Source organism: Lates calcarifer, linkage group LG12 (genome assembly GCF_001640805.2).
Source record: "Lates calcarifer isolate ASB-BC8 linkage group LG12, TLL_Latcal_v3, whole genome shotgun sequence".
Classification (NCBI taxonomy): domain Eukaryota; kingdom Metazoa; phylum Chordata; class Actinopteri; family Centropomidae; genus Lates; species Lates calcarifer.
Window position 1 is genome coordinate 7,278,986 of NC_066844.1, and position 21,885 is coordinate 7,300,870.

Sequence of the window (21,885 nt, forward strand, 5' to 3'; positions counted from 1 at the left end):
GGAACTTGGAACATAGTGAAGAAAGCCATTTAAGTGAGTTATTCATCAGCATCATGGCTCAACAACAAAAACAAGACTACTGTTGTAAACAAACTGGACTTTTTCATCAGCAACTAAACCGTTCACATCAAACACAACAAAATGAAACAGTTGTGTTATTGTCAGATTTATACTTTCATGGTGGAGCTTTCATGCAGGCTGTCATCTAAGCACTACTGTCCACATCTGGGTTTCAGAGTGTATGTTCCATCTCCAGAAAACTGATGAGCCTGTTTAACTTAAAACACAGCCGGGTGTTTCAGCCACAGCAGAGGAACTCCGCGATGGCTGCCAGAAGTTGAACTAAAGTTCACAGATTCCTAAACCTCTGGCACAATATATTGTCAATCAGAAGCCCCAATACCATCTATATGATAAATAAAAAGGATTCAAATAAAGCCACTGTCTCCTCATTCATCTATGTGATCTAATCACCAACAGCCTCTGTGTTCTTCCATCAGTATCTGGTTCAACTCAGCTTCTCTTCACTGGGGGGCAAACTGCACTGAAAAGTCAGTTATCTGGGGAGAAGCAGTTGGTGCAACATGTCACTCAACAAATGACAAGTTGTTAACAGTGACATAAATTGTAACCTGAAGACTTGAGACTAAAGATCTACACTTCACTGTGTTTCTGCAGTTTAAAGTCAAATTATTTAAATATTTTTTTTGTGACTACATTCCAAGAAAAAGCAAATACTAATCATATATTCATTAAAAAAAAAAAACACACACACACACACACACAACACTTTACACCACATTTCATGTGCATCATGCAAGTTGTAGAAGCGATGTGTGTGTACTATGGTGTAAAGATTACTGCTGACATTTTCACCCAAACCTGTTCATGTCTGACATCCCTGCCTCTGGCAGCCATCACTGACTCTGCATCAAAGATAGTCAGACCTTGCACAAAATGGGAGGACTCCTCTTCACCTTATGCCGCATCTTGTATCTGATCTCTGACAAAGTTTTTACTCTCAACGCTCAATATTGTACAACAGCTTTATACGGAACATATAAAATATGTATCAGGTTTTCCAAAGGCCGGCACACATGTCATTTTGGGTTAGCCAAGGTGGAACATGTCTGCCATTGGAGCGTGTCTGTGGACAAGACTTTCCAAACCAGACAAACCACACACATACACACACACACACACACACACACACACACGGACAGTTGGATTCAGGACACAACTGAGACGTGGCATTTACGAGGGAACAAAAAATCACCCTTTGAACGTAATGCTCTCCAGTATTTGAAACATCCTATCATAACATCACTGTACATGTATGCGCTATAATATTATAATCATGGTAATTATCTTAATGATATGTGTAATTTGAAATCAGCAGTGGGTTTACTGTGCAGTAGCTCAATGTGACCACAATGCTTGCAGCACATTGACGAAAAGGAGGCAACAAAGAAATCTGCTGTACAAATGCAGCAGGGCTCTGAAAGTGTCTTGGACATGATGCAGGCTGTTGGGAAGAGACAAAATTATGCCCTCGGCAGCATTTTTCACCACCGTAATAGATATTGTCTTACCACAGGACACTATTTCTGTGTTGTTATACCATAATACAGAGTGACACTGAAATTAGTTAAGTTCAAAAGTGCAGCAAGTTGCACACACACGACAGATCCATTTTATTGGCAGTGACATCACCCACCATTAGTGGTATTCCCAGGGCCATGCATGGACTCCCTATGTAGAATTGAATTACTTTATGGTCTGTGTTGTGTGCATTAGCACATGCTAGGGTTGGGTATGGAGCTACAGTATTTTTTGGTACCGACCAGAACGTGTCAATAGGGAAGCACCGCCTTGTGGAATGTCCCAACATTGGCGGACATGCATGGCTCCAAGACGATAAAAAATGCTTTATGCATAACTTGGGTTTATAACCAAGTACATGTAAAATAAATGAACAAACAAATTAAACATTTGAAAATGTGTGTCTTCTTTTTGTTAAAGCTGTAGTCATCGATATCTTGGCCTCTTGGATGAAGCGCAACAATCTTTATGTTAGTAATTGCAAATGTTAGCAAACATTTATTTATTCATACGTTCACTGAAATGGAGTCATGTTTATAGCCATTAATGTTTGTCTGCTACATCTCTCTCCTTTTAACTCTCCACCAACTCCGCACAGAAACGTTTGGCTCTAACTGCTAAATGCTCCATTATGTTCATCAGATAGTCGCTATGTAGGGCAGGTAGCATACAGTCAGTTTATCATAGGTTTTAATCTTAAAATAAATAAATAAATAAGGAGATAAAGAAAAACTGATTTAAATCCCCAATTTTATTTTATCTGTATGGAAACTCAAGTGTTTGCATATTAAAACATTTGAAATGATGCCCTCCTCTATTGCACTGCATGAGTTTGATGAACGGAAACACTGTGTAATATACGTTTCTCCAAACATTTTCTTAGAACAAACATCATTGAAGTTTCATATTTCAAAGGAATTCATAGCTTCCAGCACTGAAAGAACAACTCATGTTGATTCAGTCTTTGAAGAGGACATCAAACACCAGTGCATGAATGATCACAGTCTACTATATCTCAACCTAATGTACATGAGTCGGGTGAGTGTAAGCCTGATGCAGTGGTAGCCTGTAGCATACACGCTGGTATGAGTCAGCAGCACATCTCAGACAATTAGTGGGCACATGACTCTCCATCCTAGGCAGGACAATAAAAGTCCAGCACGGGACCACAAAGTCTTTGCAGGAATTAGTTCAGCAGCCCAACTGTGTCCTGTTCCCCTTAGGCCCTTCCTCTCAGCCTGCAGTCATTCACATGATAGAAATATCTCAGTCAACCACAAGACACTGTTGTTGTTGTGCAGGGCTGTGTCTGCCAACTGCTCACATGCTCAACAAATACTACAGGGTAATGCACTTGTAGTGGTATAATTGTTATCAGGGCAGTTTTGAAAAACAAGGTCATTGTAGGAGAATGGAAAGTTCAATCAATAAAATGATTTAAAATCCAGTTCAGTTAAAAAACAAACTGCAGCTGGCATGCCTCTTACTACTCAAATTTCAGAATGATATTCTCTTACATGTACATTATTTGTGCACAGTAATCAGTAAGGAATTCAAACTTACCTAGAATTGGGCTGAACAAACTTAGGAAGATGGTTACAAGTGCAATGGAAGCTGAGACCATTTAGTGATGAGTGCCAAGCTGTGTCCATCAGTCCATCCCGCTTATGAACTAACTCTGCCCTGTGCTATTCCACTCTCCGCTATGCAAATACCCAGATGGGACAGCAACAGCAGCAGCCTCCGGCTCAAACAGCAGTGAGGACCGAAGCATCCCTGCCTCTGTCCAATGTCTGGATCAAAGTGGGACTGCTCCCTTCCTGCTTGCATAACAATACTCTAGATAGATCCTCTGCTGCAGTTGGTGCCTGTGGATCAGACTACTTAGCCGGCAGGCGCTCTCTCTGACTTGCAAATGGACCTGGCACCGTTCCAGTCCAAGCCTCTCTGAACAAAAGTGCTGAGCTAAAACTGGGCCATATACCTGGTGAAATACTCATAAACTGCCTTACACTCTGCACTTTCTTGTGTGTGTCTCTCTCTTTTTCTATCACAGCCCAGCTTGGCAGGTTGCGTATGCATCTTTTCCGCCTGGCGCTCAATGTACTGAGTCACAGCCAGAGCCAGTGGACTGGACTGATTTGAATTGTCACTGCATGTTTGTAGTTGGCTGCCTACAGGGCACGGGCTCCCTCAGCATGACCCTCAGTGGGAAATCTGGGCCCAAGGAAGCCGACTAAGATGTGTCGGATCAGGAAAAAAGAATGACAGGAGCGATGATTTGGTGACAGCATGGGCTCTCACACACTTTCTCATATAATCTTTGCAGTTGGGAATTACAAACTGTGACTAAGTCAACCCCCCTTTGCGATGTGGGGCCAAATATCGCAAAATGACTCACACAATCAACTTACAAGGCAGAATATGTGCTGGCCAAGGACGTGTGGCGGATCATGACCAAATTTAGCGTGTGCTGAGAGCAATGAAACAACACACATACTGGTGTGAAGATACGAGGCAACGGGTGGTGTGATGGTGGGTTATGTTACATTCCCTCTTGCACATTTTGAGCAAATTGCTTCTCCTTGAAGTTAAAGCTCTCTGCAGGATGACTTAAGTTCATGAGGAGAGATTATAGAACCAAGGCAGTTTGGAAATTAGAGCCCTACATCCACTGTGTTGAGTCACTGACTGGAGATAAGTGAGGATTACAGTCAGAGATGAGGACTAGCTGGACACAGAAATACTCAGAAATGTGTAATTAATCTGCATATACACACACAGAGACACTATACACATGCACTGTCTGACCTTGAAAGATACAAATTGCTATCTACATTATTAGATCCCTTGCATAGGGCTGAACATAATCACAGCTTAATTAAAGGTGCCAAGATAAGGAATCAGTGGGTTCACAGGCAGGTACAAAACAGCCTGTGTGAAATGAATTGATAACAAAAGTCCTTCATCCCTCACCCTACTCTCATGGCTTATTAATTGTGCACTTCACACTCCAATGCCTGCAGGCTCTGCTTCAGTTAATAAACCTTGTCACCTTTTGCATCAGCACGAATTACAGCAAGTAGTACACACCAAAAGACAGCAGGAGAGAGGGAGAAATCAGGGTGTGTCTCAACCTCACTCAAATGTAATCTTTGCCTATATGTGACCTCTACTGACTAATTTATGAAACTGCATCTCTTCACCTCTCATTATGGCCATACTGCGTGCTGCAGAGCAGGAGTCAGCAGAGAGCACATAAAACCCCAATCCACCCACTGCTTGTTGACTCAGTCAGAGAGGGTCGTCCAGCTCAGACATCCAGCCAAACTCCCTCTACCCTAAACACAATTATTTCATTTCCCCCCTGAAATGTTTGCTGAATGAATGAGGGTTTTATTTTCATACCCTAAACCATACTAATGACATTATGTGAAATATTACAAACACTTTTGCCTACTTGTGTTGGAACAGCTTGATTTTGATTTCCCATACAGGCTTGGAAAGGACTCTAGACAGAACAAATGCTTTATTGCTAAAAAGTTAATTTTAGACAGATTAGTCACTGAAAAATGTGGAGTAAAAGGGATTTAGTTTAATTCAGTTTTATTATTAGTTTATCATCAGTTTTTTTATTAAGTTTAATTAGGAGGGCATACCAACAATTATTTTCATTGTCAGTGAATCTGTAACTAATCATTTGGTCCATAAAATGTTGGAAATAAGTGAAAAGTACCCATCTCAGTTAAAATATCTTCTTTTGTCTGACCGTGAGTGTAAAACCCAAATATGTGATTTAATATCAGAGCAGACCAGGAAAACCAACTATTATTCATATTAGAGAAACTAGAAGCTGCAAATCGAAATAACTCAATTAATGGATTGATCATTTCAGCTCCACAGTTAAGTTAAAACACATGCACTTAGAAACTACAAAATGAGGCTACATGAGATAATTCTTGCTGAAATAGCACACAGCAACAACAACATCAACCAAGGCATGGACATCAGCCACAGTGGTTTCAACACTAAACACTGGCATGCACCGGCAAACCAAATATACTAAACACACGGCTAGTTGCTATGCAAACACATTCTCGGTGTGAATCTCACCTCTTCCAGCCCTTTTTCCTCACCTGACAACTTGGCAAAGCTTCTATGGAAAACGCTGCCAAAAGGAGACCATTACCATGGGAGGAGTCCTGGCTTCAAGTCAGGTCAAATGCAAAAAAAGACTGTGCTGAATTCCTCCATGAGACTCCAATGAACGATCACCACTCCTCCGTACACTGATGGATGGACTACAGCCCAGCCCCGTCCCTGCCTCTTATCTTGCTTTGCCTCTTATCCTCTCCTCTTCCTCTGGATTAAATCCATTGAGTCTCTGTCACTCCACTCCTCTCTTCCGTCTCTGTCATGAGAATAATCACATGTACACATACTACACAACTAGCCAAGGCGGATGTCCACAGTGCAGAAACAGAGGGCTAGTGTTGGCCAATCGTGGGCTATAAATAGGCTTCTTGAGTTCACGATTGTCTCTTCCTATGATAGTGAAGAGCCTAGAGGGCTTGGGGAGAGGGAGGAAGGAAGACCAAGCAGCATCAATCTCTGCTGGATTTTACTTCCCTCCTTGTATCGACTACAGTCTCCCTATCAGTTTCACCTTTACTGATCCTCCTTTTTTGTAGGGAGATATCTGAGCCGTAATGCAAGTGCTAACGTCTGTGTTTTTTTGTTTTTTTTTGACTGAATGGCGAAACACAATAAGGAATAAATGCTGCAGAATACATGAGATTGTGCCTTATTTGGGTGAACAGCAGGATGATATTATAGTTACACTGACCATCCATCCATCTACAATACTGGAAAGGTCGCATGTGTGATGTGCTCCAATTAAGTCTGAAAGACAAGAAGCCTGTACTTGCACAATTGTTGAATGTCACAGGGCACAAGACCACCAGAAAAATGCCCTTACTGTACTGTGTCATGAACAAAAAGTCCAGTCCACATGCATGCATAAGACACCAAAAATCTGAAGTGGTTAAGAATGTTTTTCCAAAAAAGGAGATAATATCATATTCCAAACAATAATATAATTTATTTATATAGCGAAATGATTACAAAGTGCTATAAAGATTTTAAAAAGTGAACAGTGTTAAATTTATGTTAAATAGCAAGAACAAAATGGGGAATAGGGACCAATAAAAAACTATTACATACATACCTACATAGACTGTGTACACTTAAATACAAACATACACACATATTTATATTCAGGTAACCTTGTGCACACTCTCAAGCTCTCATGTCCTAAAATACAACTTACTTCTATAAAAATCATCATAGGGTTTGATCAATGAAAGACAGAATCAGTGGGCTACCCTCTTCTGTGTGTGACATAGTGTGGTCACTACACAATTTATGCAAGCCTTATGCACTTCTTGCAGGAGACTGTACCCACTCAATCCATGTCACATGGTGCAAAAACAGGCATTAGTGGTGTGGAGTGGGAAAGGGGATGCCATTCTCCCCATTACAAGTCAATGTACCATCATAATGGTTGAACCTGTTATTTTAAACTTTATTTTAAAGATTTTACAGTTAGGGCATAAATGCCAGGTTAAAAAATATGAAATGAAAACCTATTATCCCTCACCCGTTCAAATGTTGGCTTTCGTGTTGCTACACTCTGCTAGCTGATGACAGCTACATGCAAATTATGTGTTAAATGTCTGATTGACCTTTTGCCCTTATGAACTCCCAAATAAACCCACCAAGAAGGTCTCTGGAGACCGTAACTCACTGAGTAAGGAAAGGACATACCATTCTTACAGTAGAGTCACCTTGTAAGGCAGCAGCCACTGAGTTTCTTCTTAAACTGGACAGATTTATAGGCAGTGAACTCTAGATATCACTGCAGCTCATACTCTCTTCTTTATTTACGGTTGATGGAGATGGAAGAGCATCAGCAAGGAGAGCATGCATCCAACACGCAAAGTCACAGAGCAATTTCATGTGGACATACATATTACCCCGCAGACAAATAGCAAATACGCTGCAGGAAATATCATGAGAAAATGTCATATGTGGTTGAGAGCAGAAATCAAGTACAAACATTATCAAGCTGATTGGCCTCTAGTTTAACATGGTGCTTTATGTTTGTATAATTTCACATTCAGTTACAGCCATAAATGTTAGGACTACTCCACCACCCTTGATTTGAAATGAAGCAATAACTATGAGTTTCAAGTGCCTCATTTCAGCTTTAAGAGTGTTTAAGGTTGTTTACATCCATATTTGGTGAACAGTGTAGGATCTGTTGTCACTTTTTGAATATACAAACAAAATTACTTGGGGGGGGGGGGTTAATGCCAAACCATGGAATGCTCTTGACTTGCCAAATCAGTCATCTGACCTCAATCCAACAGATCATGTGTTTCACTTGCTAAAGACCAGACAGATGGAAAAAAGAAAATTCCCTGAAACAAGCAAAAAGGAAAAATGGCTGCAGTACAAGTCTGGCAGAGAATCACCAGGGTGCCTGTTAATAGCTGTGGGACACAGACTGCACAGGATTTACAAATTCAAACATGCATTAACTGATTTTTTTTAGCCATGTGGGTGCAGCACAAACAAACTTTAAATGCAACTTTGACATTTTTTTACCTTTTAAGTAGATATGACTAGCTTGATAGCAATAATTGCTTATTTATACATCAAGCAGGCATGGAGCAACATTAGCATTCATCTGGAGTTGTTTTTCTGGCCACTTGACGAATGTCCAAGTCCAACGTTTACTCTCCTTTTTGCTTTGATTTGGTCTCCACCAACCCATGACCGAAATATCTAGCTCTTTCGCTGCTAAATGTTCCACTGTGTTCACTAGCTAATTGCTAACTGTGTCTGTCTGCTGCTCAGTGCCAAGCAGGTAGCATAATGTGGGGTTTTAGAGCTTTTTGCTCCCTACTGCGGCTGGAAACAATCCTGGTGAGAGCAGTACCAAAACAGAACCAAACCAAAACACTAAAGTTGCAGTCCATAAACCCAAAACAATCAGCTGAAAGATGTTAAAACTCTGGAGAGCTGGGGTATAACTGCAGAGTTAGGTGGTAATTCTCTCTGGGTTCATCCCTCCAACCAGCCTCTTAAAAGAGGCTATTTGTAAGTTTTCTCTGCCATTGAATGTGGTTTCTTGCTGAGTACGGGTGGTGCTGATGGCCGCTTGCCCAGAGCTTAAGCCATGGTTGCATTTATAATATCAAGAGGTAAGAATTCATCTTCTGAACATCATCACTTCAGTAGCAAAACATGGCTGTTACTACAGCTTTTGTTGAGTAAAGTATTCACATTTGATGCTGGACTCATAACGTTTCTTCTAGAATGATAAGTAAACTTGCTGAATTAATTTGTGTCCCCTGTAATCAGACGACTACTTCTAAAAAAGTGGTATAATTCCTATGGTGTTCATGTAATATGGCTGTAGCCCTCTTCAATTAAGGCTGAAAGTCAACACTCAAACTGCACAGTCATTGTTACATTTCCAGTCCTGTGTATTATACTGGATAACAGAGCCAAAAGAACAAGAAAAGGTACAGTTGTCATAATACTCTCTCACTGCACTCAATTTTGTATCTGCATGTGGCAATAAAGTCTTGATTTTCTAGTAAGTCTCTTAAGTTTTATAAAGATCATGACTACTGCATTATATCTATCAAACTGACTGTGGCGATACAAGAGTGACAGTTTGAACTTTCAGAACAAAATCTTAAACTTTGAAACATGATGGAAGACTCCGTCTTCAACAGAGAGAAAAGTGGATTAATCAGCCTTAGATTTACCAATGTTGTGCTACATTGCTCGTGGTACTAAAGTCCTCAGAACTCAAACCTCTTCCTCTTGTTACCATTCAGGGTCACCACATGCAGGATTACCTTGAACTTTAACAGTGTGGCCAACACTGTAACCTTAACTCTGCTGCCTACGTTTAATTCTGAGTGTTTTCTGGCAGGTGGTTTTGTGATTAGTGAAGGAGTTGCCCTCCTTCCCATCAATAACTAACTCACTATCTCTCTCCTCCTTTTCCTCTCTCCATCTCTCTCCCTCTTTCTGTCTCTGTGTCCTGACTCCTCCCTCAGTTCAGCCTGGTGTCCACTCAGTCTCCCTCACTTCTCTTCATCAGACAAGTGTCTCTTCTCCACTCACTCGTCTGTTGTCATCACTGAGCAGCCACAGAGAGGAGCAGCCTTTCGACTCAGTTCAGGTAAGAGTCGAGTTTAAATTTTAATTTGTAAGGATACAGAGAGACATATCCTAGAACAACAAATAACTCCACACTTCATCATTCGATTTGATGGTAGAGTAACAAGATGAAAGTTAATGTGTAGTGCAGGCTATTTTAAAAGACTAAACTGAACTTTTTATTTTTGTTAAATTCCTGAAGAAATCAAATTGACACTTTTAAGAATAAAATGCAGTGAAAACAATCATTTGTGCTAAAGTTCTGCATTTGAAAGTCAGAAACAAACTTAATTTTGATCAGATACCTGTACAGTGGTGCTAACATGCAGTTAAGAGGCCTGAAGTTAAATTTAGAATATCCTGTTGTTTAGGATCACACAAGTTTATGCTGCAAACTGTTTTCCTGAGAATTTGCAGGCAAGGAATCAGATATGAAATAACCCCAAAAAGGCGCCACTGTTCTGCCAGGAAGAGTTTTATATACAAAACACCTTAAAACTTTGAAACGTTTTATCACCATACTCAGTCCTGAAAAAGTTGCTTATATAGGATTGCTAAATTAACCATATTCATAAAACTTATCAAATATGTCTCACAGCCTGTTGGTTTGTCTGAGGTCAGGATTGTTAACATGTGCAATTACAAAATAAATAGCAGGGAATTTCCTGTTTATCCAGAGCGATGTAGTAGATTACTGACTATCTGAGATACGTCAGAGGCTGCCTGTCACCCACACAAACATCACATTACGTCGCCATAAAGACATTTAACTGTTGAAACTCAGGACTGAGTTGCTGTGTGTGGTGTCCACACTGTATATTCTGATGTCATTTTCTATGTGAGGTAGTTTAGTGATATCTAACGTCACGTTAACAGGTACTTTGCATTTTACAATACGGTATCAACAGTCATTCAGATATCCTCCAACGTCAGCATGCTGGAATAAGAAGAGGGAAAGAAAGAGCAGTGTCACATCAAACTGGTGCTTCTCCTTTTATAGGTATTGTTGTATGTAGCCTCAAGTGTTGCAGCTGGTCTCTGTCTGCTGAGCAACACCAAACATTATATATACAGTGAATGAGAAATGTACATGAGCCGCTCTCCTGTATGCTCACAGAATGCCTTTCGGAGGAGGGAACAAGTGTGGCAGCTGCCAGAAACCTGTCTACTTCGCTGAGGAAGTGCAGTGTGAGGGGAAGAGCTGGCATAAATCCTGTTTTCTGTGCAGTGAGTATTTTAAGTTCTCAGGTAATCTGCTTTATTCGTCCACTGACTCCTTTAACAAACTCTAAAATCACAAGTAGTACCAGGGAGGAATGCAGAGTATTTGGCATCAGGGTAGGAAAGTGAGCATCCACAGGTTTTCACTCAGACATCTCAGCCCTTATTTGGATCCACTGGAGACATGTGACAAAGGCTTCCTTATATGGCAGAGGACGGTAGACATGCTCCACCACACACAAGCATTTATCTGAGCCAGCTAAGCACATAGTGGGTATGTGTTTTTCCTCTTTAAAATGTCATGCATAGTTTGTGGTAAAGTCACAGCTGAAACAACTGTGAAGAAATGTCAAGAATTGTTTGTGAGAGCGGAGTTTGTTTTCTTTGTTGCACTGTAGATGCTTCTGTACTAAAATAGGAAATGGGTTAACCACAGATTTGTACATATAATTTGTTTTTGTCTTGTTCTCTGTTGTAAGTGGTCTGTAAGAAGAACTTAGACAGCACAACAGTGGCTGTTCATGTGGATGAGATCTACTGCAAATCATGCTATGGCAAGAAATATGGGCCAAAAGGCTACGGCTTCGGAGGAGGAGCCGGCACTCTGAGCATGGACACAGGAGAGGGACTTGGAATCAAGCCTGAAGTGTGAGCATAATATCACTATATTAGTAGCTCTTGATAAATGTAATGATGCAGTGTGTGAGAGATTTTGTACAGCTGTTCCATTTCCTCCTTCAGTTGACTTTCCTTTACTGTCATATTAATATATTTGCTTTTTCTGCACAGACAAGCTCCTCATCGCCCTACAAATAACCCCAATGCCTCCAAGTTTGCCCAGAAAGCAGCAGGCTCAGATGAGTGTCCCCGATGTGGCAAAACGGTATATGCAGCAGAGAAGGTTATCGGAGGAGGCAATGTAAGAAAGATCTAAGAAATTTTCCTCTAAATTGGGTTAAAGTGATGCCAGTTCTCTGGATATTTTTTTTACATAATCCAATTCTTTGCTCCCTCCTCAGTCCTGGCACAAGGGATGCTTTCGTTGTGCCAAGTGCGGCAAGGGGCTGGAGTCCACGACCGTTGCTGACAGAGACGGAGAGATCTACTGCAAAGGTCAGTGTGGATCAACCAGAGCTGAAACGATTAATGGCTTATTCAATTACATGATAGACAAAATAAGAAACTGGCAACTATTTTGATGATCGGTTATTAATTTTTCCTGCAAAAATACTAAACCTTACCCAAATCAGACTTCCAAAAACAGCAATTTGGAGATGTTGTATTCGGCTTTAGGAAACTAATGAACAAGTTTCACATTCAGTCATTAGTTGCAACCCTTATAACAAAACAGCTTCCTTATAAAACATATGCAAACTGGGAAAATCTGATCTGCAGTACTCGCAGTGGTTTTTGAGACATTATTTACTTGGCATTTCAGAACTCGCTGGTTGAGTTTAATCTCAGTTTGCAGAGCAGAAACAGTTGTTCTAAATTACTTAGACAGAGGACCAATAGGTCAGCAGCTCCTTTGACCTTTTGCCATTTAGAATATTGTATCTGTATTTGAATAACACTGAGAAGAGGTACGCATCAAAATAAATACAAAAGTCTTCTATATTTACAGTTCATGTTTGTCAGTTTACCTAGTTTCAATCAACCGACTGGCAAAAACAAAAATTCATTCTTCTGTTTCTGTTTTGCAAATTGAGGTTAACTTCTAGACTGGCAGTGTGTTATTATCCACAGTTTCCCATTTGCTGTGATTTCATTCACAGGTTGCTACGCGAAGAACTTCGGTCCCAAGGGTTTCGGCTTCGGTCAGGGTGCAGGAGCTCTGGCTCATTCCCAGTAAAGCCTGAAGCCACAGCTGACCTGGGACTGATATCCGGTGTGCTCTAATATCACTCTTTCCAGCATCCTTCAGTCACTATCTTATTTTACTCTGCCCTTTCACTCCAGCTACAGGCAACAAGGAACAACAGAAGCACACAACACACAGCTTTTTGTACGTGTTCAACAAGTAGATTCTGCTCTATGTTGCATTTGAATCTAGTGCTTAAGTTTCAAGGTTAAAAAAGATTTAATGCTTAACATTTAAAACACTGAAATTTAATGCTATCCAAATCTAACTGTTTGAATGTGCATATTGTGCATCTTTAAACAGAGCAGTTAACAGCAACTCAAGTCTGCTCCATTTTAGAAGAAAAGAATAAAAGACAAAACAAAATAAACTCTATGGTTGCAATACAAAGAGACACTCACACTGTGACAACAGAATTAAGCAAATGTTGAGTTTGAATAACATTGGACACAGTCCATGTCTATGAGTGGGGACAAAATAAGATCAACTTGTTTCAAGACTGCTTTGAGAAAATAGCCTTATACCCTGCTTCACTTCCAGTCAAGATAACTCCATCCTAACTGCCTTACATATATATTACAATATGCATTATTGCTGAGACACAAAATAAATATCAGGCAACAAAAGCTATGGAATTTTTCTCTCCTTCCCTGTGATGCAAAATGTGGCATGCTTTACACAACTGCCATTGTTTTTTTTTCTCTTCTGATGTGATGAAATCAGTTTTGTGTGCGTTTATGTGTTCGTGGGTGTGTTTGTTATTCTTTCCAATCAACATCACACAGAGCAAAATGCCAGATGTTGTGGTGAACAACGGAGGCGCAGTGTTCAGCCCCATCTCTGCCTGAGCCTAGGAGTTGGCACGCTGACCAGAGTGCCAGGCAGCTGTGGTGGTGGTGGTGGAGGAGGTGGAGGGGGAAGCTGTTTGCTTTGGTGCTGATTGTAACATGTGAGTCACATCAACAGCAACTAGATATGAAATCCAAGCGAAGATGAAAAGTATTACACTAAAGACGTGGGATCTGTTCCAGAGATTCCAAGTGCTTAGACTGACGATAAATAAGGTGAACAAAATCATGTTTCATCTCCTGACCTTGTAGACATTCAAGTGGATATAATGTTTGCACTAAATGTCCTGCTATTTATTTGAAAACACTATGGACAGATGACTGTAAGACCTTTAAGTCCTTTAACCACCAGGGGGCATCAGACTGATTTTATTATATTTTCTTATATTTCTCCACTATGTGAAAACATGTCCTGGATGCTTCTATGTCAGAGATGATGCTAACTTTAGCAGCTCTGACTTGCCATTATTGAATTTAGGGATGTTTTTCACTACAGCAACCTCAAAGACCAAGAAAACATGCCTGTATCATCATTTTGAACTTGTTACCTCACAGTGTTAAGAAGTTACTGCAATTTCCTGAAAATCAATTTTCCCTTGTTAATATGCAAATGTATGCAGACAGAAGCTCCAAAATTTAATCAGACAATCTAATCCATATGGGGTACCTGTGGTGTCTGCAGAGTCAGTGTGTCTACAGAGTCAGAGACCAGCATGATGACATACTGCCCTGCATACCAGGTATCCTACAGTATCTCTATGAGAAGCCTGCTGTTGTGTACCTGTCTGAAATCAAGGACACAATGCGTCAAAAACTGCTACGAATTTCAAGTGGTGAATTTAGGATGGGAACCTTGACACGTGTAACTACAGTAGCGACAGGGAGCGGGTTTAGGCAATAGTCAGTTCCATTTGATCAAACTTTTTAAATGCAAAATTAAATGAAATCTTTCTGGTATTGGACATATATACATTGTGTGTTACACATGTGAGTAATACTTGCATGACACAACTGAAGTACACATTTAAAAATCTTCTGCTGGGAAACACACTTACATATAACACTATAAACACTACTGTACTGCAAACTGCTATATAATCCCCTGGCATCTGTATATATGAGTCAGTGCTCCGTTTCCTAGAGACAGTCCAGCAAACACTCAGAGCACTTTGTTAATCCTGCTGCCATATATACCGTGGAATTATAATCAGCTGCCATGAGCCAACAGCCTGGATCTCAGGGTTGTAAAGCAAATCAGCATCAGGGAGTTTAAAGTCCTGACTCAGCGAGAGCAGAAGAACAGTCCTGCAAATTTTAACAATCTAACTCTACTAGTAATAAAAAAAAGAATAAGATTATATGGACTACAGAGAGTGCAAATGCAATTATCTTCGACATCCACAGATTCATTTCACTACAGAGACTGATTCTTCACCAGCAGTATTTCCCAGGTAGTGTCCCACTCTTGATGTGAGCTTTAACAATGCACAGTGACTCTATAAATATGAGACTGTAATAAATAGCAGGGTTGGTGGCCCAGCAGGTCATAGCGCCAGCACACCTCACAGTCGCTGTGGTCTCATGAGGCTGACAGCTTGTTAGTTATCCCACTGAACTACCCGCTGCTCATTGTGTCCACTGTCAGCAGGAGATGCTACAGCGTCCACTGGCAGACACAAGCCCTGCTATTTATTACAGTCTCATGATATAATTAATGTGTTTATTAGATAGAAGAATAGAATTGAGATACTGCTTTAATAATATTCTAGTAATATACACATGGGTTTAGAGTAAAACCACAAAACAGATGTAGATGAGTAGATGTAAATTAGATGTTTTGATGAGTATAGACATGATGTGAATCATCTTCTCTGCCACCAGGTTTCCACCCAGTCAAACATCTATGGGAGATTTCAGAATGATGCACCTGTCAGATAGCATCCCACACCATTATCAAAAACCAAGTGAGGGAATATCTTTCACAGACTTGTATAATCAAATAGCATTTAAGCTGCTCTACTCTCATTACGCAAATAGCTGAAGAGCAAAGGACACTTCCAAGCAAAGGTTCAGGACAGTGAAGTTGGCCTTTGAAGATGTAAAAAAAAAATGTTGTCTCTGAACATAATCCTGCCAGTGATTACAGTGTCACCACAACCTAATCGGGGAAACAGTTCAGTGGTGTGTGAACTTAACTTCTAGCAGACAGGGTTGTTTAATGCACAACCTGAAAAAAAATATTGCATAGTGTGCAACAACCTTGCTTTGGTGTGAAGCAACCTTGCTTTGGTGTGAATGCTCTGTCAGACAGCTAGCAAAATGGCTAGCTTTAGCACTAAACAGGTCACAGAGAAACAAATTCAACATCTCAAATGACACTGAAAATTAGTAACACAAAACAGCTACACTACAACCTCAAGGGTTTAAACCACACTGGAGTGTTGAGAATTCAGCAACAAAGCACCTTGCCACTTGCAAAAGTAGAGTGCACATGAGGATGAGCACTCAATGAGTACACCAATACACATTATAGACACAGACGTTTGCCAGTCTGAAGTGTGTCACTGAATTTGCCCATTTTTAAAGATCCTGTTTTTTTACTTTATTTTTTTTATTAAGGAAGCCAAATAACAAATCTAGTGAGTTTCTGGTAAAATATTAGGTATTCTCAATTGTAGAGAATTGTAAATGGTGAAATCCTTGTTAAGAACAATAATAATAATAATAATAATAATAATAATAATAGGTGGTGAAAGTAGCAAAAATCCACAGTTCTATGGATGTCAGTGCCTGTCAGTCATTCAGTCGAGCAACTGCTTTGGTTGCTTGAGATCAAAGTTGTTGTGTCATTAAGAAGTATTACTATGTATATCACTGACTTTCAAACTTGACTTCTAAGTTTATGCCACTGCTGCACAAACTGAAGACAACTAAATCTGTAACACAAACACAAGCCAGACACAAGTAATTTCATGGATTAACTTAAAGGATTTATTGTCCTTGTATAAGTGGACTGAGCACTTAGACGTGTGTCCACACGCATGTGTTTACATTTTACTGTGCACACACAAACTCAAACGAACCCCAATACAAAGCGTGCACACATATTCAGGCCACTATCAAAGACTGGCAGCATCACATGCTGCTGCTATTTGTCTATGTTTAGTTGTGAGATCTAAGCCAAATGCAAACTGGAAACTGCATTCCTGCCTTAAAACCTCAGCTTAGCATTGTCTGCAGCTATTATCCTAATCAGACCAAGGGGGCCCTGCAGTCTCAGGGGGGATGAGGCACGTCTCCAACATCACTCTCAGTAGCCAAAGAAAATCTCAGAAAAACATCAACAGTGACGAGACAAACTGTTTGGTTATGGCTGCTTGAAGTTTGCTTCAACTTGAAGAAAAAAAAACTTGAAACTTAAAAACTTGAACTTTCTGTATACACAGCGGCAGCCTGTTAGCATGATCTAGGAGTAGAGATGATCCTACCTAGAGCTTTAAATAGTTCTCCCATGTAAAAGGAAGAAAAACAGATTAACAACTGACTGAAAACTGGTGAAGTGAAAGTTGATGAGGATGGTGTTTATCCTGTCCTGGCACACATGAAGGTTCACACACATTATTATAAAAGAAGCAGAGCGTGGTGATCTGTCAACACAACATGAGCATCACAGTCACTGCTATGCTGAGACCACCCCCTCTCGTGGTGTGTGTATTTGTGTGTGTGTGTGTGTGTGTGTGTGTGTGTGTGTTTCTATTTAAGTCTCCTTGTGATAGAGAGGAGGGATAAAGGGGAGCAGGAGATAAATATTCTGCTGTGTTCTTCTCTCCATCACTGTCTCTGTCTGCATCCACAGCATCATCACAGAAAGGTAAGGTCATGAATCTCTGCTGCATTAAAACTATCAAACTCTACTTATTACTTCAGATATATGTTACCTGTATGCTTTAGTGTTTGATCTGAAAATTAGATTTAACTTTGATGAAAGGGTTTAGATTTTAAACTTAAATATTGGTGTTTGGGATCAAAGAAAAATGTAATCTGACAAATATTACATTGAGGGCTGCAACTAAAATCAATTGCTTTCATTATTTATTAATCTACAAATTATTTTCTAGATTAATCGATGGTCCACCACATGGTCTACAGACCATGACTCTCTAATGACTCTCTCAGACTCTCTAAATCATTGTTAACTGGATTTAATATCACCTATCATAAGTCATTCAACTGCAGAACAATGAAAAGGCACCATAAAATCTTCTATCACAGCATATGCAGTTTTCTATGGCAATATTGTGATTGGCAACTAGTGTGCTAATTGATTAATTGTTACATTTTTCCAAGCATAAAACTGAGAATCTTAAGGTTAGAAAAATCTTGGTCAGACAGAAGATCAATCAGTAATGATAATAATCACCCAAAGCTATGTAGAAAATTAAAAAGTTAGTAAAATCAGCGAGGGCATTCCTTAAAAACAAATATCAGGTCAGCTCTGTTCTGAGAATCAGGGACACTGCCTATATTTGTGTCATTATCCGGTGGAAAAGTGGGAAATGTTATCTATCTGGAATAGCTGCCATGTTTGGAGGCTTGCATGCGTCTCCCTGTCTGCCATCACTTTGCTTTCTGGCAGAGGAGAGTGCTATCAGCACTGGGAGGTGTCTGGTTGATCCTGTCCAGCAGGCTCTATGAGTAAGAAGTAACAATGACAATAAACAAAACATGTGAAAAGTCACGTCCATTAATTTAATAAATCACTGACAAATCATCACTAATGCTGAAGAATAATAAAAGTAACTAAGTAACAATTAACCTCAGATAAAGGTCCTTAAAAGATCAATATATCTCTATATATACTGTATATTTCCATTCTTGTAACACTATATGGTTGACTATAGTGGAACATATGTATAGAGCTAAAATGGAAACCATACTAAAGACCCATCAGGGCGCTCGACCCAAGTGGTCCCCACTGTCTAACACTTCAGAGGCAAAAGGTTTTATTTTTGTCTTCCAGGGGGAATTGAAATAGTCAAGATGCCTGAGAAAGCGTAAGTGTATTGTATTTCTGTTATTGTTTCTATTTCCAAATGAGAGTATCAGTTTCACACAGCAAATGGGATTTATCTATAGAAACGCATAATTAAAGTTAACGTGGTCATTATCAGATACAATTCATTAAGTGCTTTGTCATCTACATTCTGAATGCTAACACTTCATTTCTGTGTCGATTATGTGCTGTCTTTATATTCCACCCACAGACTGGAGGTAAGATATCAAAGACACTGCTGACTTAAGAAATTTTATACTTTAATACAGGCATTAATCTCACGATTATCACCACGCTCACAAAATGTTACACTAAAAGTAAAATTATTCCTTTTACAGAGGAAATCTAAAATCTCAGCCTCTCGCAAGCTCATGCTGAAGGTGAGTGCTCAGCTGCATTTGCACCGACAGTATCCAGAGGTGGAACATGAAGAAATCAAATAGTTAAATTGACCTTGTGTGGTATTGTTTCAGAGCCTGATGGTAGCCAAGGCTAAGGAGGAGCTGGAGCAGAGATGGTAGAAGAGGCAAAGTACTGAAGAAAGCTCCTCCATACAGACCAGCAGCATGTCCTTAGCAGAGCTGAGGGTATAATTTTACATTCACTGATATTTTCTTTGTATATTCAATCTAAAATTCAGGAGGGGATATTGGTGCAAATTAACCACTAATCCTTCTTGTTCTACACAGACATTATGTGAAGAGCTGCATGCCAATATAGATGTGGTGGATGAGGAGCGGTATGATATTGAAGCCAAAGTCTTGCACAACACCAGAGAGGTAACAGAACACTAGTTAAGAAAGACTGTAACAAAAAAGCACAACATATAAATATATCTTGAAGCTGCAGCAGAGGCTGTTGTCATCCAGCAAGTACTGTATGTTGTAACATCCAGAAAGTTCAGCTTTAGACTGTCACACTCAGCCTCAAACTGGAAAGGCTGTCACCTTCTGCAGCAGATAAAGCCGCATTAATTTTACTTTCTACTCTCTCAAAGATCAAAGACCTAAACATTAAGGTACTGGACCTGCGAGGGAAGTTTAAGAGACCCAACCTAAGAAGAGTGAGGGTTTCTGCTGACGCCATCCTGCGCTCCCTCCTGGGCTCAAAACACAAGGTCTCTTTGGATCTGCGAGCTAACCTCAAATCAGTCAAGAAGGAGGACACAGAGAAGGTGGGTTTGGAGAAAAAAAAAAAAAAAAAAAAACAGAAACCAAAAGGAAAAGATGTATTTCCACAGCACATAAGCTGCAGCTGTGGCTAAGATATTTTGCATGGTGACAATTTATGTAGCTCCTTTTCACATTGGGCCTCTTGCTAATGTTCCTGCTGAGGGTGGCTGACAAGGTGTGAAACAGATTACAAAATTATGAAATCGCTGGCACAAAAGTCAAAATATCAGATTATGTTTAAAATGGACAGTTAAATCTGATGGAATTAATGCAGATGCAATACATGGATTGATAAGTTAATTACACATTTTCAAGTGTACAAAAGATCCTTTTCCCTGAAAACTTTAACAGACCCTCTAAGTGAGCAAGAGACACAACACTCTTAAGACTTTGAAAAAAAAAAAAAAAAAAAAAAAAAAAAAAAAAACCTCTAATATTTATTCTCCATGCTGCAGGAGAAAACTGTGGAGGTGAGCGACTGGAGGAAGAATGTGGAGGCGATGTCAGGAATGGAGGGCCGCAAGAAGATGTTTGATGCAGCAAAAGGCCCCAACCAGTAAATGAAACCGCTACCTTTCATATCACGTCAAATACCATCACCATTCAAACACAGCACACAACGTAAACATTCTGATGCATCACAAGGTCGCACTGAGAATTTCTTGGTATCTTTTACCTAGAACACTCAAATTGTCTGTGCTTTGTTTCATTAAATAATCAACACAGCAAATGAAGAGTCTCTCTTTTTTGAATGTTACATGAAGGACAGCTTTGCATTCACACCCTTCAGTCAGCTGTTCTGATGGATTTCTAACATTATTTACATGCTTATGTTAAGTTATATACACTGCTTGCCATGCACAAACATTTTAAGTGCAAACGTCTTAATTTTCTCCAAGTGACATTACTCAAACACTGCAAAGAATGCAGTCAGTGGAATAACAACCAGCTGCACCTACACGCATAGTTTGGACCCAATTTTCACAAAGTACCAGAGAAAGAACTGAAGAGACAGCTCACCTCTATATAAAAAAACAGCATGAAAGCTAAAGATGCATGCACCAAACAACGAACACAAAAACTAAGCTGAACTTCTACAAGCACTTAATTAAAAATTATTATCCATGAAAATATGACCAGCAGCAGAGAGAGCAGAAATTTGCAGCTATCAGATGCCAAGACATTAGCAGCAGAGGAGCACCTCAAAATATGCAAGCTAGCATAAGCAGCACATACCTGCTGTAGCCTGGTGAAGCGAAGCAGCGCGATACCTGGCATCTCAGCAGGGAATAAATCCTGTCTGCCGTGGTCTGCAGCCAAGGACACAAAACAGGATACGCCAGATTGAAGTCCACTTTTAGTCTTCGAATGACAGCAGCGGGGAGCCAAACAGATACCGACCCGACCGCCAAAAAATCCTAATATGTCCCGAAAAAACATGAGTGGGCTGTTTTTAATTCTGCTTCTTCGTGACGTGCTAAATGCGCTACAGGTGGTCAGGGGAAGGTATCCACACTTTAAATAACCCGCCTCACCACGAGGGTCACGTTTGATATGCGTTGCACCCAGTTGAGTATGTCACATGTGTGAGTGCAGCAGGGAAACTGGTCGTCGGCCTCAACCAAATCCCAAGTTCCACAGTTTGTATAATTAACCACTGCATTAAATGAACGATAAACGAACAAATAAAACAAAAAATATTGTTTAAAAAAATAAAACAATATATGGAAGATCCATGCATATAGTGAGTGTAACAGTACAGGCAGATGTTTTGGTGCATTCCCTGCAGTTTTTATTTCTGTCACAAGGTGGCAGTATCAGTTCGTCAGTCAGTTTACTGCCAAGATGACTAAGATTTTCCCACTAACAGGTTTCAGCCTGGCACCA

At 40.0% G+C, this 21,885-nt stretch overlaps 1 protein-coding gene, 1 long non-coding RNA gene and 1 pseudogene across 2 annotated transcripts; 2 read left to right on the plus strand and 1 right to left on the minus strand.

Annotated features, from left to right (window-relative positions):
* The first annotated feature begins 9,708 nt into the window (after positions 1-9,708).
* LOC108873584 (cysteine and glycine-rich protein 1) lies at positions 9,709-13,551 on the plus strand. Its single transcript, XM_018661857.2, has 6 exons — positions 9,709-9,865; positions 10,961-11,070; positions 11,544-11,712; positions 11,854-11,983; positions 12,084-12,177; positions 12,840-13,551. Exons 2-6 carry the CDS (start codon positions 10,962-10,964, stop codon positions 12,914-12,916), a joined length of 579 nt encoding a protein of 192 aa, XP_018517373.1. The 5' UTR covers positions 9,709-9,865; position 10,961; the 3' UTR covers positions 12,917-13,551.
* LOC127143082 (uncharacterized) lies at positions 12,997-21,606 on the minus strand. The gene is made up of 2 exons (XR_007814260.1): positions 21,235-21,606; positions 12,997-18,462 (listed from the first exon to the last, which is right to left on the minus strand). It is a non-coding gene; the product is annotated as an uncharacterized LOC127143082 (long non-coding RNA).
* Positions 18,967-20,722, plus strand: LOC108873583 (troponin I, slow skeletal muscle-like; annotated as a pseudogene).
* Positions 21,607-21,885: the final 279 nt, after the last annotated feature.

Coding starts and splice junctions, on each gene's coding strand:
- LOC108873584 (XM_018661857.2), top strand. CDS start 10,962: ATGCCTTTCGGAGGAGGGAACAAGTGTGGCAGCTGCCAGAAACCTGTC. Junction 11,984..12,083: donor AGGTTATCGGAGGAGGCAAT/GTAAGAAAGATC, acceptor CTCCCTCCTCAG/TCCTGGCACAAGGGATGCTT. Junction 12,178..12,839: donor CGGAGAGATCTACTGCAAAG/GTCAGTGTGGAT, acceptor TTTCATTCACAG/GTTGCTACGCGAAGAACTTC.